Consider the following 27,383-nt stretch of genomic DNA (forward strand, 5'->3'; position numbering starts at 1 on the left):
TCTGTGATTTTTGATCCTCAATTACGGCCTTATCCTTCACTCGATTTTTATTAAACTTCGGAATCTTGACTTTTAGAATGTGTTTTACCATGGTCTTGAATTTCTGCTCAATCGGTCCACTAGATCAAAAGTTCCTTTTTTCCGTTAATGTCCATAAGAACATATACAAATGCTGTTTCCCAAACGATTTGTCGTGGCCAAATGCAACATTAAACATCATCCACTTGCACATTGCCTTAGTTTTACTAGTATTAAGTCCATAAGAACATATACAAATGCTGTTTCCCAAACGATTTGTCGTGGCCAAATGCAACATTAAACATCATCCACTTGCACATTACCTTAGTTTTACTAGTATTAAGTGTGGAATTATACTGAATAAGTTTCTTAATTGGAATAATTTAATCTATAATTATTTTAATCAGATTTGTTAATCTGTAAGGCGTGATTTTCCGTTATAACGCTTCTGGTCTCATAAAAGCTTTCCTCAAGGTTTGCAAAATATTCACCCACAGCACTGATGATGTCATCATCACACTGATAGTGCACACTGCCCAAAGCTTTTTTCAGGTTAGTGAAGAGATGAAAGTCTGATTGAGCAAGAGTGGGTGAATAAGGGGGATGTTCCAACAATTCAAACCCACAATCATGGATGGTTACCATCGCAACAAGCGATGTGTGAACATGTGCATTGTCCTGATGCAGAATCACCCCTTTAGAGAACTTTCCGTGTCGCTTAGTCTTCAAAACACCTCGTAATTGCCTCACCAGAGAAGCATAATGCGCTCCACTGTTCATTTGGACATCTTCAGTTCTTCTGCAATATATCGCACAGTCACACGCCTGTCTGCAAGAATAATCTTGTGCACTTTCTCTACATTTTCTTGTGTCATCATCTCCACTGGCCTGCCTGGGCAAGGGTCATCTTCCACACTCACTCTTCCCTGCTTAAATTCTGCTACCCATCTCTTCACTGTGGCAGAGTCACCAACTCTTAGGGTGCAGGTGCACATTACGGAAACAGAATGCATACACCAGTTGAATATTCTATTGAACAAACAGTCTAAAACTCAGTGCTACTTACACATTTTATCAATAACACTGTATTTAGAATAAAAAAGAACATAAAAGAAGAAATCGTGGACCACATTTTCATTAAAGTAGTAAATAGATTGTTTGACTGGTGTGTGCCTTTTGTCACCTCTACAAAGTGAAAGGTGCAAGGTGCTTATACTGCAGAGAGTCAATCTCGGCTAAATTGGAGGTGATGTTATCAGCACCATGCTCTGGCTGCCTTTATCCTCCTGGGTTACCCCCAGGTATCCATTTATTTGAGGCTGGGTGAGCCCCAGAGCCACTTTATGCATGGACAAGGTTGGTAAAATTCCGATCTTAGAACACCCACTGCAGGAATCGAATCCAGGTCTTCCGCATGGCAGTCAGACACCGTACCAACTAGACCACCATAGCTCTAAGTCCATATTGCAAGAAAATATTTTTCAGGAACAAACAAATCATCAACAATGGATTGTTGTATAGCCAGTAGCCCACATAGACTACTAAAAGCATATAAAAGTGGTGTCTCTAAAAAATACTTGCTACAATACAAGTACTATAAATTTTGAAATACCATCTATATATAGATGCTCTGCAAAAAGGGCCCATTTTTAGAGAGTATATATAGCTCTGCCGCAGTTAATGTGTTAAGGAGATCAAAGAACTATTCACAATCTTCAAGGGACCATTTGGATTTCTATATCGGATCGGTAAATCTTATATCAGTACTTTGTTGGTATTGGCCAAACTTTCATATCAGTCCATCCCTAATACACACACACACACACAAACTACAAAAATGGGAAAGAAAATATAATATTTGATAAAGTAATTTATTTGTGTAGGGCTGAGCCGATACCAAAGCCAATGTATCTATCAGCATCTAAAAGTATCAATTCCAGCCGATACTTTCAGTAGTTTGACCATTTGCAGGGTCTACAAAAATGCCGTACGACACTTTTCCAGAGTCAAATTATCCTGAAAGTTATGTAAAATTCAAATTTCCATTGATTTTATACCAGCATTATGTGAAAAACTGTATTTTGCAATTACATATCAGGTAGCTATTTTTTATATTCTGATGTAGTATTTAAATATTAATAGCGAAGTTCTGATAAATTGTTAATTATAATTGGAATGAAATACTCACCAAACTAATATTAATTAATATTTTACACAACTTTTAATTGTTACTATTTTCAAGTATTGGTGGGAATCGGTACAAGTATTGGTATCAGCTCAGCCCTCAGTTCCGTGATTGAAGGTACCGTCTAGTTTATGATAAATCTTCACTTAACATTGCAGAAATAAGAAAGTGGTTCTTCATCACAAAGAGAAATAAATTTGTTCTTTTTACTTAGACACTGTCCAGACTTGGGAGTATAATACTGTCGTAATATATCTTATTTAATTTGTGTTTAGATTAATTATAATTGTTTGATGATATCGTTACTTAAGGGTCTATTATCTTTTTAAGTAATGGTTAGCATTAACTTTGTATGGTATATTCCATTTTATTTTTATGTGTAACTTTATATCTCTGCAGCACCTCGACCACCAGGTCAACCACAGAATTTAGCTGTTGGCCCTGTTTATTGGGACAATGGGTCCCTGCAAGCTGAGGTCCACTGGGACCCACCTGCCCAATCTGATCTGCCAGTGCAGCGATATAAAATATTTTGGAGCATCCGTCTGCAAGGAGCTGGTTCATCTGTGACGTCTGTGTTGGTGCAACATCAACTTGTGCCAAAGGTTATATTTTTTCATGTACTATTTTGTTTCATAACATAGATGTGTATATGTTATTTTAAATTGAGTGATACATTATCCCATGAGGTCTGATGCAAATTATATCAGTTATGCATGCAGGAATGATTATATTTAGTAATTTACTTTCTGTGTAAGTGGTGTAATTTTGAGGAGCTGCTGGGAGTGGTTCATCGAGATGATATCTCTATCTATAGCAATAATCTATTGACAATTGTGGTGTAAGGGTAAGGCACCCAACCTCAATTCCACCTAGTGCACCCTAGCAACTACAATGTTGCAGACGAACAAGGATCTGGTGTCTGGATTTAAGGCCAGTGTAATGCTCCAAGGGCTGTGTTGCCCTGTGTCTGTCCTCCTGTTGCCCGTTTACAGCCACTAAAACTACCTAACTAACTCTCTAGCCTTCTTAAACCTGAAGGTTTATGGCTGCAGCAACACAAGCTTCCACCTGTCCCTATCCTGGTTAAGATAAATCCAATCTTTTCTATCCTTAGCGATTTCCTTTAGGTCCATCTCAACGTTATCTCTCCATCTTCGTCTTGGCCCCTTTACATCCAGCTTGTAATAGGTAATGATATTTTAGCCTCAGAGACACAATGACATATTTAGGGGGAGGGTCCAGGGGGTCCCCCCCGAAATACTTACTAAGCACTATAATTAAAAAATTGAAATAATAAAATAACTAAAATTAAATAATGAGAATATACTTGTTATTTAATCGAGGGTCATTTATTTCTGCTGAACTTATTGGAAGGCAATGATCATTTGACTTTCAATGACAATATCAAATAAGATTTATACTTATAATAATATGCATAAAATATTACCAGGAGCTTTACTTTTTGACAACTGGATCTAACATCCTTTTTTGATATTCAATAAATATTCAATTCTTTATCTATTTGACATTAATTTCCTTGCCACGGCATTGTTTTTCACAAATCTTACTGACCTTACCTTTACGTAAGTTAGATAATGAATATGTGCTGTTATATCACTATTATAGTACCGTCGTTTTACCTATTCATGTAATAAAAATATTATAATAATTAATTTGAATATTTTAATTAATACTATTTTAATTCAATATAATTATAATTGGTGTTTTCAAAAGTAACCCCTCTCTCGCCGTGGCCTTTGCACGCGATTTTTAAATTTTTACACTTATTTCAGAAAAACATTATATCTCTGAGACTATTTGAGCAATCTACTTCGGATAACTTTTGTTTGAAAGCAAAAACATCGGAGCACGCGACCGTGTACAATTCAGAAAGCCCAAGTGAGAAAAACGGGGTTGGGAGGGGCCAAGTCCCCAAATTTCAATGAAAAAATCTGGCGTTCGCCCCCTTTTCTCCCGTTATTTTGGAAAAAGGGCGCAAACGTTTGCATTGTTTTCAAAGAGTAGACCTTTTGCAACAAAGTGAAACTTGTTTCAAGTCCCTAGTCCACATACAGGCTGAAATATGACTCAATATGTACAATCCTGCATTTTGGCTAAAAATAGCTAATTTGCATATTAGAGAGGTTTCTTCCACATGACATTTCAAAGTCTTATCTCAACATCTGTCAGCGTTTACAACCTCACATACAAGTATGAAGGTCCTAAAAGCACGTGAATGTTGTAATCGGCACCATGGGTCATATATGACCCATTGGCTGCTTTCTTCTATACTTTGTATGGGCCATATATGACCCATTGGCTGTTTAAAGGTTAATCGGTTTGCAACGGGCGAAAATATGAAAACACTTCTTTCTTTAGGTGTACCAAATTTGAATCCCCCCACAGAATTGTATAATTTACATAGAAGTTCTCAGCTTCAGGTCCCAGCCTGGACTTGGGTGTTCTTCATGACTGTCCATTCATTAATTTCATCTAATCATCACTCATCATTGCGATTAGTTAAAAGTGGCAGAAATGCGATGCTAAATAAAAAGAAATACAAATACTTAAATGTTTTAATGAAAATGGTCATTTACAGAGAAAGATGGATCTATTTGCGATATTACAACTGAAATTAGCCCAACTTAAACTCTTATCTTTTTTTAAAAAAGAAGTTACTCTTTTTATGAGTTACCCCCAAATCAGGCCTTCAATCAAGAAAAATATAATGCTAGCAAAAATAGGTCTATTTGAGACATAAAAGTCTTAGCACTGGTGGTTGATTCATGATGAATGATTTGGACTTTTTAACTACTATATCTGTTTTATGAATATTTCAAATACGCATTCTCTCTGTCTTCAGGGTAGCATATTGTAGATCATAGGAAGGTAGTCCTCCAACCATCGTACAAATCTTACACACACACATAAACATATATGGTAATTTCAGTTTTAATTTTTTTTAAAAGTATTTTGTATATTATGTTTCTTGTAGTCTATGGTTATCACAAGCATGAAAACACAGTTTTCATTGTGGTATTTCAGGAGAACACACGCTTCCTTCATCAGACATGTAAAAAAAGAAAAAGGTGATCAAAATTTTTTATCTGAAATAATAATAAAACAGACTGCTTATTTCACAGTTTAGTTGCTATATTACAACAATGTAACATTTATAACATCCATTGTATAACTGATTGTTTTTTGTTAAAAATGTTTAACCATTGTTATAACTGTATCTTTAATCAAACTAAAAATAAATGTGATGAAACGAGCATGTGTGCTCCTGAAACGTCACAACAAAAAACTCTGTTTTTGTGCTTGTAATAACCATAGTCTACAAGAGAAATAATTCTACAATGCAAGCAATGCAAATATCAAGAAAAATTATTTTGTATATTTCTTTGATGTACTCTTCCTCTAACACTTGTGCACTTTTTTTTTTACAGGATGCAACTACTTTCTTAATTAGGGAGCTCCAGCCTTCTTCCCTGTACTTCATTCAAGTGCAGGCCTTCTCACAATTTGGCAGGGAAAGATTAAAAGGCGAGAAAGCAGCCATTGTCCTCAATACAACCCATCATGAAAATGGTAAGTTATGATATGTTACTACTTCCCAAAATTCTTCATCTCTTCTGTTGTATTTACACATAGAGATATTATTTATTATATATTGTGGTTATGTTATGCCGCGGTAGCTCAGTCGTTAGGGAATCTGACTACCATGTGAGAGACCCAGGTTCGATCCCCAGCGGGGGAGAACCAGGATTTTTTCCACCTGTTCAAGTGGCTCCAGCACTCACCCAGAATCGTATAAAGTGGGTACCTAGAGGAAACTTCGGTGGGTAAAAGTGGCCAGGGGCATGGTGCTGATCACATCACCCCCAACTTTGGTTGTGATCAAGAAAGTGTGGGGCCTTTTGGATCCGGATCCGGTACTTTTGGATCCGGATACGGAATTTTTCGGATCCGGATCCGTCTTGCCATCCCACATGCGCTTCTTTGGAAAGTAAGAATGTGCTTATAACATATTGTTACCTGCTAATATACATATATATATAATATACATACATACATACACATATATATATAGTGTGTGTGCGCGCGTGCGCGATTTGTAATTAATTAATATACTTACAAGGGAGGTCTAAGTCTCCCCCTCCGATTTCCATGAAACTTGGCAGGTGTATAGAGCCCCCCCCCCCCTCAAGTGTCAAGATGAGGAGAAATTGAAGTGGGGATCTGACCCCGAAACCACGTAAATTTGGCATAGGAAGAAACAGGGGGCATAGGGCCTCTCTATACACCTGTCAAATTTCATGGGAATCGAAGGGGGACACAGGGGTCAGATCCTTACTTCAATTTGTCCTCATCTTGACATTTGAGGGGATTTTGCCCCCTAAAACAGTTTTTAGCTGAAACAAAAAAACACGTATTTCTCCCTTTGGACCCTTCTATACACCTGCCACGTTTCATGGAAATCGGAGGGGAACACAGGGGTCAGATCCCCACTTCAATTTGTCCTCATCTTGACATTAGAGGGGAGGTTGCCCCTAGAACAGATTTTTAGCCGAAACAAAAAAACACGTATTTCTTCATTTGGGCCCGTTTATACACACACCTGCTAAGTTTCATGGAAATCGGAGGGGAACACAGGGGTCAGATCCCCACTTCAACTTGTCCTCATCTTGACAATTGAGTGGGTTTTGCCCTGTAAAACAGTTTTTTAGTTGAAACAAATAAAAACACGTATTTCTTCCTTTGGGCCTTACTATACACCTGCCAAGTTTCATGGAGATCGGAGGGGGACACAGGGGTCAGATCCTCACTTCAATTTGTCCTCATCTTGACATTTGAGGGGGTTTTGCCCCCTAAAACCGTTTTTTAGCTAAAACAAAAAAACACGTATTTCTTCATTTGGACCCGTTTATACACACACCTGCTAAGTTTCATGGAAATCGGAGGGACACAGGGGTCAGATCCTCACTTCAATTTGTCCTCATCTTGACATTTGAGGGGGTTTTCCCCTAAAACCGTTTTTTAGCTGAAACAAAAAAAACACATATTTCTTTCTTTGGGCCCGTTTATACACACACCTGCCAAGTATCATGGAAATCGGAGGGGGACACAGGGGTCAGATCCTCACTTCAATTTGTCCTCATCTTGACATTTGAGGGGGTTTTGCCCCAAGAACAGTTTCTTAGCTGAAACAAAAAAACACGTATTTCTTCCATTGGGCCCCACTATACACCTGCCAAGTTTCATGGAAATCGGAGGGGGACACTAAGATAACCTCCCTTGTTAGTCTTACACTTTGTAATTATATAACACTGCATATATTATAATGTTTTATTTTAATTTGTAAAACTGTAACTAGAACAACTGTATAATTTTTGTATAACGTTTCTATCTTGTTATATGTGTTAAAGGTTTCATCCTGGAATGGAATGTCTCACATTTATGTGTGTTTTCATTTCAAATACATTCGAATAAATACATATTCGTTTCAATGGCATTTACAAAATCACCTCTGACATTTTATGTTAAACAAATAAGATTATTTTTGTGCACGAGTGTGTTAGCCGATGCGTAGCAAAGTATTTTAGGAACAACACTTGAAAAAAATTCTTGTAGGACTAACTAATGAAAAATTTCTTTGTAATCGAAGATCATAATACCTATAAACTTTAGGCTAAAAGATTAAAAATCGGCAACTTACGTGTGTGAGTATGAGATTTTTCGTACTACGTTTCGGAGGTTACACTACCTCCTTCTTCAGGTTGAAACGTTGTTATTCAGACACCTGACATGGTGCCTCGTCGTGAAAGTGAAGGTTAAGGATTTAGGTTAAAAAGTTGCATGAAGGACACTTTCTAAAAAAGAATATAAATTACACATCTAAAACCGCGCAATACTATAAAAAACAAAAGAACGTCCAAGGCTGAAGTCGGCGAACTGCCGACCAGTGCTCGGGGTAGGCGAATGCACGGTGTCAGCCCGTACCTGGGGAAAGAAAACTTCCCCTCCTCAATCCTTCCAAACTGGGGCTCGGGAGTCACCAATCCAAGGAAAAGTCGACCTCCACCTCGGCGGCTTTCCTAACCTCAGGAGTAACACGGAAGCCCATCTCGTCCCTATTCACTGCGGCTTTATCCCATTTTTTAAAGAAATTAACCCAGCCGTCTTCTAAATTCCCATCGTCCCTATTAAGTTTGTTCCAATTTTTCGCGCATATATAGGCAGCTTCATATACGTTTCTGTCCAATTTATTGTTAACCTCCCTAATAACTTCCCTTTTAGCAATCTTATGTCGGTTAACCAATATGTGTTCAGATAATCCTGTTTTGGGTATGCCCTCCTTTACGTCCTTATCATGCTCTCCCCACCTAACTTGCATACTTCTCCCGGTTTGTCCCACATATTCCTTTCCGCATTCACACACTATCCTGTACACTCCCTTCCGCTCTTCAGGGTTATTGCGTCTATCCCCCCTCCCTTTCTTATAGGACGTAAAGTGCTTTTCAATACTCCGGGGCGCTCTTACCCCACATTTTATTCCGTAACCCCTCACGGACTTTTCAATTTTCTCTGAGACCCCCTTAAAATACGGGATCCCGACAAAATATGTGTTCTTTTCACCGTTTCCTATCTCAGTTTTTTCCCCCTCTTTGTCATTTTGCGATGTTTCTTGTCTAACAATCCTTTTGGCTTTCCTAGCTACTTTTTCCAGGTCGCGGATAGTATACCCATTCTTTACCCCCACCTTCCTTATCCATTCCCCTTCTTTCTCTTTCTCTTTTACGTCATTGCACAGTCTTTCGGCGCGAATGAAAAAGTTAAGAAAAACATTTAATTTAGTCCTATTTGAATGTTGGGATCTCTTATGGAGGTACAGCTCTCCAGCTAACGGTTTATGGAAGACCCCAGTTACGATCCGTTGTCCGGTTTTAGTAAGGCACAAGTCAAGAAAGTGGATCTTTCCGTTGGCCATATCTTCCCTAGTAAACCCAATCCTGGGGTCCTGCTTCCCCAAATGGTCGAAAATGCTGTCAAGTTTGATTTCATTCCCTATGATGAGGATGTCATCTACGTATCTCCCATAATATTTTACCTCCCCCCTCCCCCCTACATGCTCCATAGCGGCTTTTTCGACGTAGTGCATGAAGATGTTGGCCACAAGGCCAGAGATGGGATTGCCCATGGCCAACCCTTCTTTTTGTCGGAAGATTTTATCGTTAACGTAGAAGTAATTGTACCCCGTAATGAGAAAAAACCACCGGACATACTCCCAGGCGACCAAGATTTCAACGTTTTGGTCAATCAACCATCTATACAAACAATCCCCAGCTTTGTCCCGGGGGACACTGGGGTACAGATTAATAACGTCGAAACTACAGATTACGTCCCGTTCTCCTATGGTGAGTTTCTCAATAGTTTCTTTGACCATAAGAGAGTTTTTGACGCTATACGGAGTGTCCATATTCATTTTTCCCATCCTCTTAATCATTTCTTTAGCTAAACCATACCCTGGATGTGCATACATGGGGATGATGGGTCTGAGGGGTATCCCCTCCTTATGGGTCTTAGGTATCCCAAAGGCCGTAGGAATATTCCCTTCCTTAACCCCCTTAAGTAATTTCTTTTTTTCCGCGCTTCCCAAGGTAAAACTGGTTTCAATGCCTTTTCTGATTTCTCGTTTGATTTTATTAATGGGGTTAACTTTGATTTCTTCGTAGTCATTACTTCTAAAGCTATCTTCCAACTTACTATGGTATTCCTCTTTCCCGATAATAACCATCTTGTTTTCCTTATCCGATCTAACCAAATACACGTCACTTTGTTTAACCCATTTTTTCACATTACGAAGACTCCCCCTAAGCTTACTTTCCGTTTTCCCCTTTGGTGCCCTATGATTGGTAACGGGTGGGCCTTGTTCCCTTATACTTAGGTGCATTTGTTCATCTATAATGTCACGAATTTTTACCCTGACATTGGATTTATCTTCTTTTTCGTCTAATTTTCCCACTATTTTCTCCGCCGCTATGACGAATTCCTCTTTTTCGAAGTTTTCATCCCTAATGGCAAAGGGGAATTTTCGGATCCGGATCCGTTTGGCCATCCCTAGTGCAAAACACTTTTTTTTTACTTTTTGTGGTTATGCAATTTTTACAGGTAAAACATTTTATTGAATAAATATGGGTGATTGAATTTTGTTTTAGAGCATAATTGTTAATGTACTGCAATCACATTCACCTGTAAGTAATGTCATTTATATATAATCTTGACATACATGGTACAGTATTGCAGTAGCGACTTGTGGTCTGGGTCTATGGGTGTGTACCTCAGCCTCACATCTAGAAGAAGTGTTGCCAGGACTCGAAATGGAAATTTTCAGGAAACAGAATGCTTTACTTTCATTAGCATGCTGTTGTCTGATTTTTTGTCTTGGATTATGACAGTGACAAGACAAAATGGCAGGAGGTTCTAGATATTCATGAACCAAAATGTCATTCCAGTAATGGGGGGAACAAGCTTTGTAGTGAAAGGCATTCCTTGTACTGTCCCTCCCATAATGAGGAAGTCTAACTCTTCTTCATATAAGATACAGTCAAAAACTCAATATGCTGACCAAGGCAGAATTTATTTTATTTTAAAACATAAACTAAATGTTACGTTTCAACCTTCTAGCAAGGTCTTCTTCTGACTGTACCAAATACAAATGAAATAAGGTACAAAACAGGAAGATATATATATATACACAAAAATCACTCCCCTCCAGACACAAGATTCTTTGTTTATCTTCTCTCCCCCATTCCAGTTCATTGTCTCTATTTCCTTGGTCTTCTTCCATTTTCTCACTAGTACTCTCTTCTCCCTTCCTATCTGCTTAGCCTCATCCCACTCTATGTCATGTCCTGTTTCTCTCGTGTGCTTAAATATTGCATTCCTCTCTCTCTCTTAAGTCTTACATCATTCCTATGTTCTTTCAACCTGTTTTCAGAAGAAGGTGTTGGAAAGAGTGGAAGGGACAAGAGCGAAGGAGGAGAAAAGAAGGAAGAGGAATGAAGAAAGAAAGGATAAAGAAAATGAGCTTGAGATAAAGAGTCCAGCCATTTTCCAGATGAAAGGAAATGTTTATCTAAATCGCCTGTCAGGTGAAACAACAGTTAACAGGAGAAGGCCACCTGCTGGACCACCTGGAAAGGATTGTTACAGATAAACAACTTTCTAATAATCTTGTGTCTGGAGGGGAGTGATTTTTGTGTATCTGTGTTGTACCTTATTTCATTTGTATTTGGTACAGAGTCTGAAGAAGACCTTGCTAGAAGGTTGAAACTTAATTTTTAGTTTGTTTTAAAATAAGATAAATTCTGCCTTGGTCAGTATATTGAGTTTTTGGTTATCATGGGAACAAGGCTTAATGGTGTTATCATAAGATACAGTGGTCTCACACATCATAATTTGCCGCATGGGCTGGACCTTCCACTATGCTGTATACATGACATTATTTTATGTCTTCAGCACATCCTCCTTCAATGTGCCAATTATAATTTCCTCAGATGCACTTTAAACCTTCCCAACAATTTATCATCCATGTTGGGAGAAGATGACATTGTTTTAATTAATATTTGTAGCTTTTTGAGAAGAGCAGGCCTTTTGACCATCTCTGAGAAAGTTTCTAATGTGTCCTTAGCTTTTTAATGTATTGTGCATGACCTGTGTAGAGCCCTTTACAATCTCTACTTTTAACATTTCTCAAGGGGCTTTTTTACACCCCTTTTTTAACACTCAGGTTAGGAATTTAGGTAAGGGGATTTTCCCCTGTATGCACTGAAGGGTGCAAAATGTCTATATGTGCCAATGCACCTAAAAATTATAACTTATCATTAGAGAATGTCAAGAATAAGATGTTAATATGGTACTCGCCTTGGCACATATTAAGATTATCTTAATATTGCAACGTTCCGGGAGTACTCTTACACCTACACAAGCACGTCAGCGACGGTGCAAACCTACTGGCTTGACCACTACCAATCAGTAGCACCAAACACACTGCAAAGTTTTACCCATCTTGCTAAGTTTTTCTCCGGCAGTGGCACGAGAGACTATTTCACTCAGTGATCGGGAAAAAGTACACTGCCTAACGTTAGAGAACGTTTAATGACTGTAGCTGGATACACTTACTCAATAGCAAATGTCAATGGTGTAAATTTAGCATACACCCGTGTAGTATATTACACTCACTAGGCTGATATACTGCCAAACATTGGGGGAGAATGGCTTATTATAATACCAACACTGCCGTAAACTGGGAACAGGAACACTCCTGCAGCTGCCCTCCAACACACGTCAGGAAAGTGCAGTCCTTTACTTGCACCGACTTCTGTAACTGCATGCTTTTTACAGGGAACTGTTGGCTTTTGGCGAACAAGGGCATCTATTAAGGTCACCCTCACGATAACCATCGTACTTTATCTGACCTGTAATTTTACAGTCAAATCTTGTCGTATATAGCCTAATATAGCCCAGCACCTTGCAGAGGGGTTTAAGCAGTAAATGGCAATGTCTGTACTTACAATTACCTTTCAGTTAAGGCCCAGCGTTAACAATAATGGAGTACACAATGGTAAACCTCAATCTGCAGGTGGGGTACCGCTGGTTTATAGTGCAGAAAGCTCTTGCGGTCTTTAGTGGAGACCACACTTCTTTCAGCTGCTTGGGCCTCTCGTTAAGTGGAGTGCACTTTTCTTCCAGGTCAGTTTTTAAGAGAGATCTTATCGTGAGCAGACTTGAAAGCCAACTGAAGAAAATCTGCCCCGCGACCAGTTATACGTATAGCCTTGGTTCAGAGTAGTGCCTCTAGCGTCGTTCACGTAGGGTGACCATACACACATTCAAAAAAGAGGACAGAGCATGGTGAAAAAGGAGGACAAAGTCATAAAAAGGAGGACACCACGAAAAATGGCGACACATTTTGAAATTACTCATAATTTAATCAAAATAAAAATAAAAACTACCAACACTTTACTCACAGATAATTCTGATGATTTTTCAATAAATTCCTCCTACTTTTAAGCGACGAAAGCAACCTCCTAATCTATTGTTTAACATGACAATCATAACTAAGAATATCTATAGTTTGAAGCACAGAATTTTACTCTTCTTTCCAATTCTTGGATATTAGAATGCAATATCCCCATATGTGAATGCAAATGTTACAAGTAAGCTTCACTTTAACTTATTTCCAAAAACCGAATTTAAATTTTAGCTAGTTTAGATTGTGTCAGGAAATATGATTGTAATGCCAAGAATATTTTTGCAATCTTTCAACAGCAGGGGAAAGTGACAGCCACCTTACACTTTACCTCATATTCGTTTCTTCCATCCTTTAAAAGCTGGATATTTTCTTGCAAGATCATTGATGAATTTAAAAAAATACACTTTCGCTTCGTTATTTCATAAAAGTAAATATGACTTAAGGCGAAGAGGGACAATTACGCACCAGGCATGCATTTATTCCAATATCGTCGGAATGAGCAATGCTACTAAAAGATCTCCGTCAGAAATGAAGAGTATGAATTTCTCCCCATGTGGCAAGTGGAAGCGGTTTCCTAAGTTGATTACTAAGCCTTATACGATTTTTGAAAAATATGATGAATTAGTATTTACCGAATCCCATGTATTCCTTATGGGACATCAACTTCAACTTACGGCTCATCAAATGGGAATTTCGACTTTTCCTACTACTATGACATAGTTCATCGTGTCCTTTTTCCGTCCATGTACTTTTCTACGTCATCGGATGTTTGATATTCCCGAGAGAACGAATAAAATAATGGTCCCATAAGCCTAGTGCATTTCTCCTTGCCTCCTACGGCCATCCTGGCAGTGTTGCCAAACCTGATGTGCATAATAGAGCTAAATTTCACCATTAATATAGCTAAAGAGGACTTTCAAGGAGCTAGATTAACGAAGGCTGCATAAAGTGCCTACTAGGGTAATTTTAGTTGTCAGAGGGGTGGGGGGGCTGCTATTACCGTTAGCTTTAAAGTGATGGCAATTTATTCTTAGTTTTCACCACCTAGATTTGGCGGCATCACCCATCTCAATAATCCAATGATGTTAATATAAAATCGAAAATAAAGGGTTCCCGGATAACAAAATTGTCATCTTCATCTTAGCCACATCGCTATATATAAAAATACATGGGGAGGAAAGAAGAGGTGGGTGATGCAGCCTATAGCTATACGAATATCACATCACGTGCAAAATGTACACTCATGGCAAAAGTTGGTATTTATGGGCCAGAGCCAGTGGTGGCATCATAGTGGGGCAGAGGGCGGGTGCCACAGTTCACAGTCAAACGAGTGCACGAAAGAGCCAGATCTGGCTCCAAAAGAACGAAGTTGGCAACAGTGATCAGCAGCTGCCCCAGCGAGAAAGACCTAGGGGCCCTCCTCGCCTTAATAATAAAAATTCTCGCTACGCGTTTCTGTATAGATTTAGATTTATTTTCTTTTTGTTTGAGCCATAGGCTGTATGCACTACATAGTTTTGATTATTCTACAATATTTTCTTACATTTAGTTTTCTTTTAAGCTGTCTCTTACTTTCTTCTCTATATACACATTCTTCCCCTCCCCCAACAGTTCTTCTTCCGGTCTTTTTTTCCTTCTTCCTCTCCCCACTTCTCTTTTTCTGCAGTCTCACAAAAAACGCATACATTTTACTTTACACACAGTTACACTATAAAGATGATCACTCATTTCGCTACCTTCTCTAATAGCTTTCCCCCGCCACTCTCTTACTTCACCCAGGTTTTTCCCCACTTGCTGCCCCGCTTCCTTTATCTTTATTCTGTCATCTACCACTTCTATCACGTCCCTCCCTGTTAGGTTTTTCATCCATTTGTCCCTTAGGTCACGTGTAGAAGGGCAGTTCAGTAGGATATGCTTGTCCGTCTCCTCCTCATCACACAAAGGACATATTGTTTCCCCTGCTTCGTTTCTCTTTCTTAGTTGTTTCCATCCCCCTAATCTGAATCATGCCAGCGTGCCTCTTTCATTTTTTCCACAACCTGGATATATTTCACTTTCCCCCTATTCTCTTACTCTTAGCTGTTCCCTGATTGAGGTCTTTGTCTGGCAGTCTGCTATTATTTCTTGTCTGTCTTGTCCAGTAACCTGTCTCTGATTTGATTTTCTTTTGAGATGCTCCCCCTTCCTCCCTCTTCCCATACCCAACCCATTCCCCTATTATATAAAATATTTTTCACTTCCAAACCCCAGCTGTAAACGTTTTCCTCCCTTGTCTGTATTTCCAAACATTGTCCCCTCAGCGTAGTTTGACCCTCTTGTGACAATCGCATTCAATATTTAACAACCCTCATCCCTGCTTGTACCGTGTCTCTGTTCAGGCCCAATTCCTTGAGAATCCCACAGTTGGCCGTACCTCTGCTTACGCGCGTTACTCTCTTATAAAATTCTGTTTGTATGCCAATTATTGTGTTGTCCCCCCTTAACCCCCACAGTTCTACTCCATAGTTTAATGTACCTAATACTATTGATGAATAGAGGTTTTGAATGACCGGGAAAGGCATTTGAGGTGCCTTATTTATTGTCCTTATGACTTGTTCTATTGCAAATTTTGTTTTAGTTTTTCTTGCCCTTATGTGGTGTGTCCAGCTCCCTGTCATGGAGAGTGTTGCCCCCATGTATGTGAAGTTTTTAACCCGCTCGATTAAATCTCCCCGTATGTCCTTGTCTCCTGTCTGCTAAATATGTAGCCATTTTTGAAAGCAATGATTTTTGTTTTTTTAATGTTTACCTTCATTTTATATTTGATGCACCCCTCATATATGCTATCTATGCCCCTTTGAAGACCCTCTATTGTCTCGGACAAGATGACTATGTCGTCTGCATACATAAGGACTGGTATACTTTGCACTCCTATACATGGGATAGAATCCTGGTCCATTTTAATTTCTGTATAGAGTATATTTGACTCTAAAATGAACTCGCCGGCCTCTGTGGCAGAGTCCTTAGCACACCGTGCCACAATGCCAGAGGTCCCGGGTTCGAATCCCAGCCTGACAATGAATGTTCTTTGTGTGTCTCCTTTCATCAAAATCATCATATCATCGCTCATCCTCATCTTTGCGATTAGCCAAACGAGGCAGAAAAGCGAATTAAAATAAACCATATCAATAAATCGAAAATGAACTGCTCAGATTACATGTGTTGAAGTCTCAGATTGCGAAGCAACGACTTAGAATAATATGTACTAATGACCAGGGTTGTTAAAAATCCAGGAACCCATAAATTCTAATACCATGTTGCATATTGTTTCATTGCAAAAAGGTATTTTAATTGATCCTGAAAAAAGGTTCCTAGACTGTATGTAAATTGATCCGGGAAAAAAGGTTCCTGAACCGAATTTAAATTGTTCCGGAAAAAATTTCCTCGACCGAATTTAAATTCATCCCGAAAAAGGTTCCTGGACCATATTTAAATTCATCCGCAAAAAGGTTCCACCAAATTGAAATACTTCACAGATAAAAAGGTTCTTTAAGGTCCAAAAACCCATTTACGTGTGCTGGTTTTTTCTCCGGGACCGGAATTGAATTTATTTTAAAATTCCTGGACCTTTAGCAACCCTGCTAATGATGCTGTGGAAATCACGAATTTTACGTCACCGTCTTTTATTTTATTATTATTATTATTTTTTTTTTTACAATTTCCGAGAAGTGGCAAGACACTTACAATGCAGAAAACATCAAGAATTAACCACTTTTAAAAATGACCATTTGAAAGTTCCTGACTGCTCGGGATCCTGAAAAGTCTGGAAATCTTTCCTCGAAGTTGGGATCGGGACCAGACATGTCCAGCCTCTGGAGGCTGGGCCTTATGAGGCCCAGACTCAGCCTCGGCCTCCACGACCATTGCGAGGCTGTGTGAGGCCAGATGCCGAGTTGGAGTTCGGAGACTGAGGCCGACCTTCAACTCGGGGGCCGGGCCTCGCGAGGCCGAAGTCAAATGGCCATCTCTGATCGGGACGGGAAATTCTTTTTACCGCTCTCGGTACCGGCTATTTTGGATCCCGCACACCTCCGCTAATGACTCAGTCGGGAGAGTGAACGTGTTCAACTCCCAGATGCTAGGTGAGCATTGCTCGAATACTTAACGCGTCCCAAGTGATATGATGATCGTTATGTGTGGAAGCATTGCATTCTTGATGCAGCACATGTGCTATAGTCGATGCTAAACTCTTTCCAAAAAAGGAGGACATTTACCGATTTCTAAAAAATCCGCCCGGACGCCGGACAGACACCTAAAAAGGAGGACATGTCCGGATAAAAGAGGACGTCTGGTCACCCAATGTTCACGTGAACTACGTGGAAAAGTGCAAGAGCAGGCAATGCCATCTATGGAAGGAGATTGAACTATGTGCTCAAGACAGAAAGGATAAATATATATTATAATATTTAACATGTGCTAAATGTTAATGCACAATTATAAGGTAAATATTACCAATTCTTTGCGACCATGCAGGGCCTTATTAACAAAACGACAGGATTATAAGTTAATACTGTTAAACAGAATGACACAATTATCAAAGCAGTTATTAACACATTGAACAAGTACATAAATAAAATAACAATGGTTACATATAACACAGAGTAAATAAAGATTAGTGTTACAATTAGTATGATCATTACAATATATAAAAGAGTTTGTTGTAACTCGCTAACTTGTCAATGCACAGCCCAAACCTTTGGGCCTAGAAACTTGAAAGTTATCTTCCTCTGATGATGAAAGTAACTTCTAAGAACGGGTTTTCCGAATTTCATCCTATAAGGGGGAAAAGGGGGTATTAAACTTTTTTTCTGTTTTAACCCCATTACAGCCCAAATGCCTGGACTGAAACATGAAAATACTTATAAAACAAAAGTCCTTGACTGATGGCACTGTGTGTGTCATACATTTTGATATGGTTGTGGTTTGCAGAGAGCTCTATATATATATATATATATATATATGGAGAAATGAACTTTCCTAACGTATAAAATTGGGTGAAATTGCAGGTATGTTGCTAGTACTCCTATATATCGCTAAGTACACGGTATCACTCCTCACTACAGGCCTCAATCCCATGGAAACCAACACAGCCTTCATCTTTTACATGTAGTACTAAAACTAGGGTTGCCAGATTGTCCCCCTTTTTAAAGAAATATCCCGGTATCCCGGAAAATGTTCTCGGGATGCCCATTTGTCCCATATTTAGCTAAAGAATTAACAAATTCAAATTTCAAAATCATTTTATACAACAAGAAAGTAATAACAATTTATAAGTAACCTAATTGGATACCAATTACCATTTACCACTCAATCCTCATATTAATATTGACGTAGAACTGTTCATTGTCGATTGTCGAATATATATTTAAAAATGTTATAAAAAATAAATTTAACTGTCTGTATGTCCCATTTTTTTATTTTAGAAATCTGGCAACCCTAACTATAACCATTTAACTTTTCATATTTTTCATATTATTTCATATTATCATACTTTCATATTTTGTAACACTGCAGTTTCCATGTGTAAGTTCTATTGTTTTAATATCCATCAACAAGATGAGCAAACTTGGCGAAAAAAATAATTACCGTATTTACGCGTATATAATGTGCATGCATGTATAATGCGCACCCTGGTTTTTGATGGGGAAAAGTGACAAACAATTATATGTCATATATAATGCGCAGTATAATCCAGTTTCAAGAAATGGCTTTCTTAGTTGTAGGTCGTAAAGCTAATGTTATGCCAATCAAGAGTGATTGACATCATACCTATTCAATGAATTACCTGTTGCTATGTGGACCAAGAGGAGAAGAATAACACTTGTGTATGCCATGAGTTACTAACCCACACCACTTCCCCCCTTTCCCTCCACTGTGTTTAGCATTTCAAAGCTTTCACTCTTCAACCACCATATTTATTTTGTAATACTCGTAGTAGACAGCGAGATCAAAATTACATTATGGATTTGCAGTGCTCAGGAAGTTATTTTCTATTATTTGTTGCCCAGCAAATACCGGTGATGCGCATCCCATATGACGGAAAGTGCATTCTCGAATTCCGCCTGAATGGCACTGCTTTTCTTGGTGTCATAGAACATTAAATTACAAAATGAAAAAAATATTGGAAATGGCCTTCAAACTTTTATACATGGTTTTGCTCATTCTTTCTTAACTTTTTCTAAAAAAAACTTCAAAATATATATCTTTTCCATGATGAACGTAACACTTATACGAGGCACATTCAGGACCCTCAAACTAGCAATTAGCAGTACAAGATTTCTTCCATTAAGGCATTTACACACTCCATATATATAGAGTATTATTTGGCCGGTAATACATTTTAATTATTATTTTCTTTCTTTTTATCTTTTCCTTCATAAAAATCAGAACGTTCCTTTATTTTGTGATGAAGTTATTTCAACCGCATTTCACATTAGTGTCACTATCTTGTATGTAATACTGTTACCATATTCAGAAACTGCATGATTTAAGCTTTAAAACAATAATCATGAAAAATCAATGAATGTGTCACAAAATCATGGAATGACCATGTACGGTTTCAGTTTGGCTGTTTGAATTATTCCGTGCATACACACCACAGTTTTGGGAGCAAAAATTTTGGAAAAAAAGTGCGCATTATACATGAGTAAATACGGTATAACCTTATGACGTGCTGATGTATCTTTTACTCTTATAATATTGGCCCATGGTGTGAAACAAGATTTAACTAATATGTAAAACCCTTTGTAATATTGAATTTAATTTATAGAAATAGTTCATCAACATGGCTTTTGGTTTATTAAATCTATTGCTGAATCTTTTTGTTCTCTTTGTCCAGTAGCTGACATAGGATCTCAAATGGCAGCTGACGATTCCATTCATGCAGGCCGGATCGATGGTCTGCAGTTAGATCATGTGTACTGGAGCAGGGATCAGCTGATGGCTCATGTTTCATGGACCTCTTTGGATAACAGCACAAAGAGGAGCTACACGGTTACTTGGTGGTCACGGGCTTGCGAGACAAAAGGCAGTGGCAGTCGAGTTCAAGCACTCACAGATGTAAGTAGAATTTTTTTTTACCATCCGACAGGCACATCATTTTTTTTAACATGGCCTGGCATGTTACTGTGTTACCCCAGCCGTTTTTCATTAAAAAATTGACTTGTTTTATATTTATAATATACAATTATACAAATATACAATTTTTTTTTTCACTCATACAATGAGGGATAAATGGTTGTACTTATATAATATATATATATATATCTTTGATTTTAAACATATTTATGATATATGTTTATTTACGGTTGAAAAATAAATAAGGTTCTTGCATACTTTATTTGTGTGTTTGAGTTGATTTTTCTTTTTTATTTATTTGTACTCGTACTATAATAAGTTGTTCTTACATAATATATTTGTATACTTTAGTTTAAACATTTTTATTTATTTATTTTCTCTTATACAATAATATGTTATATACATACTTCGTTTGTGTCTTTGAGTTTACAAATGTGTATCTAAATGTTTATTTTTTATATATTTTCACTCATACAATAATAAGTTGTTGTTTATCCGATAAATTGCATGATGAATAGATAGAAATATTAAATGAAAATGAAACTTCATTGCTGTAATAGTGATCAGTGAAAACACTAATGATAATTACAAGATTAACCAAAAAAATAATATTAAACATTAAAATTTTACTTACCCCAGAGGCTGCATGGGGAAACTCAGTTACCCCAAGAATGAAAACAATTGGAAACTCACCTCTAGTATGTACGTAGGTGAATCAAAAAGTAAGTTACACCCCCTGTAAAAAACAAACAAAACACATTAGAAGGGAAAAAAAAATTATTGGACGAAAATGCATGAACATTTAACTTTTTTCGACATAGTCACCAAGGTGTTCCAAGCACTTTTTGTATTGTGTTACCAGCTTTTCGATTCCTTGAGTGTAAAAATTCCATCCAATTTCTTTGAACCACTTTAAGACTGCTTCCTGCACTTCCTCATCTGATGCGAAACGTTGACCCCCTAGGTCTTGTTTGAGAGGACCGAAAAGGTGGTAATCACAGGGTGCCAAATCGGGATTATAGGGAGGTTGAGACCACACTTCCCACTTGAATATCTGCAGTAAATCCTGTGTGACACCAGCTGTATGGGGCTGTATGAGGGGTAGCGTTGTTGTGAAGAACAACAACCGCATCACTCAATCTTCCGGGCCTTCGATCTTTAATGGCTTTTCTCAGCGCTTAGGAACAATGATTGCATTCACATGCTCCACGTTGTCGATAGTGTTCACAGTTGCAGGCTGCCCGACATGCAGTTCGTTGTTCACGTTCTATCTTCCCTCTTCAAACATCTGGCACCATTTTGCAATCATGGGGCATGACATCGCATTCTCACCATACATCTTAACAATTTAGCGATGGATTTCACTCCGATTATGCCTTTGTGCCCACATAGATCAGACGACGAAGCACACCTCAATGTTGGATGCCACCTGAATACAACGTGGCATACTGACACGGTGACTACTCGCATACTAAACCAGCTGAAGCACGGCTGCTTTTGGTGTGTGAAGAAAACATTCCAGACAGTGTTGGCACCAAGCGTGATTATTTTGATTATTTTATCTCTCTTAGTACAGGAACACGGGTCGGGTGTAACTTACTTTTTGATTCACCATAGTAGATTAAGGTAGACAAAAGATCATCACCTTCCTCCGTTGGTTACAGAAACTCCAATGGAAGAATAGTAGAGTGGATGTTAGGGTGGCGCCAGTAATATCTAGACACCACAAAGGAAACAGTTGTGGGGTAACAAAAGTCCACCAACGCACCCATTGAAGGGTTAATAATATTCAAACCTGACTCAATCGTTCCCGCCTCCAACATCAGGCAAGGTTTGTTCATGCCTACTTCCCGACTTTCCACACCTGTTTATATTGTCCTTACTCTTTTAACTTGACAGTGTTGACAAAACGTTGGAATTTTATTCGTATTGTATTTTTGCTATTTCCCTTTACTTTTGTACCACTTTTGGCTAATCACATTGATGAGTGATAATTCACATGAACCCATGCTAATATTCGAACCTGTGAACTTTGGTGATGAGAGATTGGAATCTGGCCACTTAATGCACTGTGAACTTTGGTGATGAGAGATTGGAATCTGGCCACTTAATGCACTGTGAACTTTGGTGATGAGAGATTGGAATCTGGCCACTTAATGCACTGTGAACTTTGGTGATGAGAGATTGGAATCTGGCCACTTAATGCACTGTGAACTTTGGTGATGAGAGATTGGAATCTGGCCACTTAATGCACTGTGAACTTTGGTGATGAGAGATTGGAATCTGGCCACTTAATGCACTGTGAGCTTTGGTGATGAGAGATTGGAATCTGGCCACTTAATGCACTGTGAACTTTCGTGATGAGAGATTGGAATCTGGCCATTTAATGCACTGTGAGCTTTGGTGATGAGAGATTGGAATCTGGCCACTTAATGCACTGTGAACTTTGGTGATGAGAGATTGGAATCTGGCCACTTAATGCACTCAGAGCTTTGTTGATGAGAGATTGGAATCTGGCCACTTAATGCACTGTGAAGTTTGGTGATGAGGGATTGGAATCTGGCCACTTAATGCACTGTGAACTTTGGTGATGAGAGATTGGAATCTGGCCACTTAATGCACTGTGAACTTTGGTGATGAGAGATTGGAATCTGGCCACTTAATGCACTGTGAGCTTTGGTGATGAGAGATTGGAATCTGGCCACTTAATGCACTGTGAACTTTGGTGATGAGAGATTGGAATCTGGCCACTTAATGCACTGTGAACTTTGGTGATGAGAGATTGGAATCTGGCCACTTAATGCACTGTGAGCTTTGGTGATGAGAGATTGGAATCTAGCCACTTAATGCACTGTGAACTTTGGTGATGAGAGATTGGAATCTGGCCACTTAATGCACTGTGAACTTTGGTGATGAGAGATTGAAATCTGGCCCCTTAATGCACTGTGAACTTTGGTGATGAGAGATTGGAATCTGCCCACTTAATGCACTCTGCCAATGAGCCAACACTTATTGTATTATAACAAACTGTCTTTTCCACCACCAACACCATATAGCAAACCTGAAGAATTCCAGTAAATATGTAATCTTCTAAATATTTTTAACAACTTCTTGTATTCATACCAGGAAGACGAAATGTATAAAGTGGAAAAATGTAAAACCGACGAACGTAAAATCAGAATTTTACTCTATTTTCATTCAGTTTTATTATATCAATAGACAAATATAGACAACAAGATACAATTAAGTTTCAAGTCAAGGATTGTACAGGTCCCTCGGGCACCACATGTATTTCGTCGCTTGAACTCGAGCTTAGTTGAAAATCCCTGTCCTAAACAATCAGTGACTCATTCCTTTCAATTTACTATGGTACTGTTAGTGAATTGAGAGCCACAGTTAACCGGTAGCAAGTCGGGGGACCTGAGTTTAATTCCTGGTGTGGTGATTTCATTGGCGAAGTTTTCAAGCAATGTTCTTACATGGAATGGCTCCAGCCTCCAAGGTTACCCATTCTTTAAAAAATGGGTACCCTGATATGTAAAGGTGATGCTGAACACATCACCTACACAAATTCCAATATCGTTAATGTATGAGGCTGTACCTCCACATCTCTCATATGCCTTCATGATACTGTATGTTGCAATGTGAAAAGGGTAGCTTCACCTTACCTGACTTCTCTAGAAGTGTTTGTAAGAAAACTAATTTTTCAAAACCCTTCATTTCCAACATTCCATACTCAGTTTTTTTCTTCTTCTATCCTGGGAATTTACATTACTCAATGATGAACTGATGAAATAAATTAATGAAAAAGTAATGAAAGACCCTTCACGTTTTATCCAGTGTTAAAACCTAGAAAACTCTGGCATCATTGTCCACAAAGATCTGGCACAGGGATTGGTAGCTTTTCCTTAAATTATTTCTATTTCAATTAATTTTAAATAGTTTCTGAATCTTTGACCTCATTAGCTGGGTATAACGTTTATGTATATATGCATTTTCACTCCGGTTTATTGTAGAGGGTATGGCAGTATATTATTTCCACACTGTTGAAGCTGCTAATACTTAGGCATTAGTTTCAGCTGAAGTCACAACTCTTGAGCTTTCTCCAGCAGATACCACAATGAACCCATAATCTGTTGTAGTAATTATGGTTTTGTCACAATGTACCATGATCCGCATGACATGCTTCAGGAACCCAAATAGGGACAGAAATAGTGGGACTGAGTCGTAATCATACTCGGGCTCACACTAACAATTGTCGCATCAGAACCAGAGCAAAATAACTCCAAAAATGCAGTTTTTGCTTTTGTTTAATGTGTGTAATCTGAAGTCACATCGACATAACTCCACTTCTTATCCTTAGCATTAAGGTTGATTCACGTATTTTAAGAGTCAGACATATTTCTAAGAATACATTATTCCCTCTTTCCTGTAAATTTGATAAACTGGAGTTATGTCCCTCTGGTTCTTACACAACAAATTATTATTGTAGCAATTCAAATTACTTTAAATACTATTTAATACTTAATGTAATAAAATAAACATCACTATAGCCAAATTGCTCCTGAAAAATACTCAGTTAACAGGTAAATTATTCTATTAAATTGTCTCTTATCTGCACAATGTCCATAAATTAAGACATTAGACTCATACAGCTAACATTGACTATCTATTCTGCACCAATTTTGCTTTACATATGTGAGATACAACTGAAAATACAAGTTACCTACAATCGTGGCAGAAAGCAATTGTAAAAATGGAAAAAAGCAAATGTAAAGCCACACAGTGATTGGTATGTCTGCACACAGAATTCTGCTCCTCGTCCCCCTCCAGAACTTATAACATTAAAGTTGTATTTTGCTTACGAAATGCGTTTGCCTGCTTTCGTTCAAGATACAAGTGGGATTTTTAGTTTTTTACAAAACCTAATTAAATGAGTGAAGCAAAGATGAAAATTACCTTTCACATATTTTTATTACTCAGATTCTATTTTTACTTAAACAATCGCAAGGAGGCCCTTGTTAAGTCTCCTTCACCTGATTTACACCGGAAAATCCAGATACAGGGATATACAGAGAATGCCCTGATTGTCTCGGTGAAGTTTCAATGTATAAACCTTGCATAAAATGAACACAAAATAAAAAAAAAATGTAACACATTGGAAATATTACTCACGGTTTTAGCTAGCTTTTTGTAGTTCAGCGCTGTACTTGTTACCTTATACTGACTGACGCTAATAAGCCATAAACCATATTCTCGAGAGCTGTCGACACTTAAACAAGGCTCACTTATTACTAACAAAACCACTGTTGACGTATCTTCCTAATTTCTGAAATGCACTTCCTGATCATTCCGCTTCAGTCTGTAGTAGCCTCCTCTCGACGATCCGATCCGGTTACGCTGAAACTCTTCCCTTCTTCCAGGCTGCAAGTTCACCGTTCAAGTTCCTTTTTGGGATCGAACTCACTATTCCCTTCCGCATTTCAACGTAATGAAATATCAAAAATGTCAACTGCTTGAGTCACTGCAAATTTTCCAAGTTTTGCCAGCAACGAGCGCGCGAACACGAACCGCAAAGACGAGATGCCATAACATCTAACCGCCGACTGCACTCTTTGAGTGCCAAAAATCCTGAACAGCCTATTACTTAAGAGAGGACTGAAGTTTTCTTTCTCCTCATTCATTCTGGGGGAAAAGTCTTACAACAATCGGTTATAAACTGCTTACAGCATGGTTGCAGGAGTGGGACTCTATTTCTCAGGAACAGCTCATTACTCTTACCCGTAGTATGCCACATCATTGTATGCCATGTTTTGCTGTCAGGGCACACCATATTCGTCATTAGTATTTCTGTAGAGCATTCAAATTTGCTTTGTGTGTGTCTGCACCGTACCAATCACCATGTGGCTCTACATTTGCTTTTTGCCATTTTTACAATTGCTTTCCTCCATGATTGTTGGTTTCTTGTGTTTTCTTATTGTTTTCAGTTGTATCTCGTGTATGTAAACCGAATTGGTGCATGTTAGATAGCTGCACGTCTCTGATGTGACATGATCCTTAATTTATGAACATGTGTGTATATTTTATTCTGATTTTATATCTAAATATCATCACCAACATCTTTCACCTATTACTGTCTTTTTGGAATGGCATTGAGGTAAGCCTCACTCTTTTTCCTCTCACTCTTTCTCCCTCCTCTCTCTCATTTCCTTCTCTCCCCACTTTCTGCCTCTCTCATCCTCCTCTTTCTCTCCCATCTCTCTTTTCTGCTTCTCTTTCTCTACATCTCTCATAAATATGAAAACAGTGTTTCCATCTTCTTTCACAGGAACCAAATTATGATCTATATGGTTTGAAGTTCAACTGCAAATATTGGGTCACAGTAAGAGACTCATCTGTCATGGCTCACCCAGACCAAGAGGCCAAGTTGATGTTTGTGACTCCGACTCTTGAAGAAATAAAAAATGAAACGGAAGAGGGTGTTCCCTGCAACAAGACTAAACTTAGTAACATGTATGTTACTTCAAGTAAGTATATGCACTCTTATACCAAGTGAATGTAGAAATTTAAATGGCCATAAATTATGAACACATGGAGAGAGTATAGTAGAATTTAAACTCCCTGGCGCAACAGACTTCTGAGAGATAGGGCCTACCAGGTGGCTTTTCGTTGGGTGACCGTGGTCAGCGCATTGAGTCCCATAGCCGCTGTTTCCTGACTTTTGAGTCTAGAGCCTTCTGCTTGTTCTTTTCCAAGTAGCTCCCCAATTGAAGACCCCCGTGCAAGAACCAGACAGCTCCACTTTTTGGTCAAAATTGTTTTTTTGCTGTAATCTATCATGAAAAAAATGTTCTATCTGCTGGTGCAAGAATCAGACAGCTCCACAGATTTGTTGCGTAGTAGGAATGGAAAAGGAGTTGTCTGGCATGTTTCTGCCGGCACATCGTCGTAGACAGCTCCTGGAGCAGTCTGGTTCTTGCAGCGGCTATAGTTCAGGGTTCGGCCACTCGGTGCTGTGCAGCA

At 38.5% G+C, this 27,383-nt stretch overlaps 1 protein-coding gene across 1 annotated transcript in view; it reads left to right on the top strand.

The window, feature by feature from the left end:
* The window catches only part of LOC145982051 (anosmin-1-like), a 155,985-nt gene that overhangs the window by 117,702 nt on the left and 10,900 nt on the right, over positions 1-27,383 (top strand). Inside the window, exons 4-7 of the mRNA XM_083115633.1 lie at positions 2,603-2,808; positions 5,656-5,797; positions 20,122-20,342; positions 26,689-26,887. Coding sequence (XP_082971759.1) covers positions 2,603-2,808; positions 5,656-5,797; positions 20,122-20,342; positions 26,689-26,887 — 768 coding nt within the window. The remainder of the gene's footprint in view (positions 1-2,602; positions 2,809-5,655; positions 5,798-20,121; positions 20,343-26,688; positions 26,888-27,383) is intronic.

The sequence above is a fragment of the Lepisma saccharinum genome, chromosome 30 (genome assembly GCF_977018435.1).
Source record: "Lepisma saccharinum chromosome 30, izLepSacc3.1, whole genome shotgun sequence".
In the NCBI taxonomy this organism is placed as follows: domain Eukaryota; kingdom Metazoa; phylum Arthropoda; class Insecta; order Zygentoma; family Lepismatidae; genus Lepisma; species Lepisma saccharinum.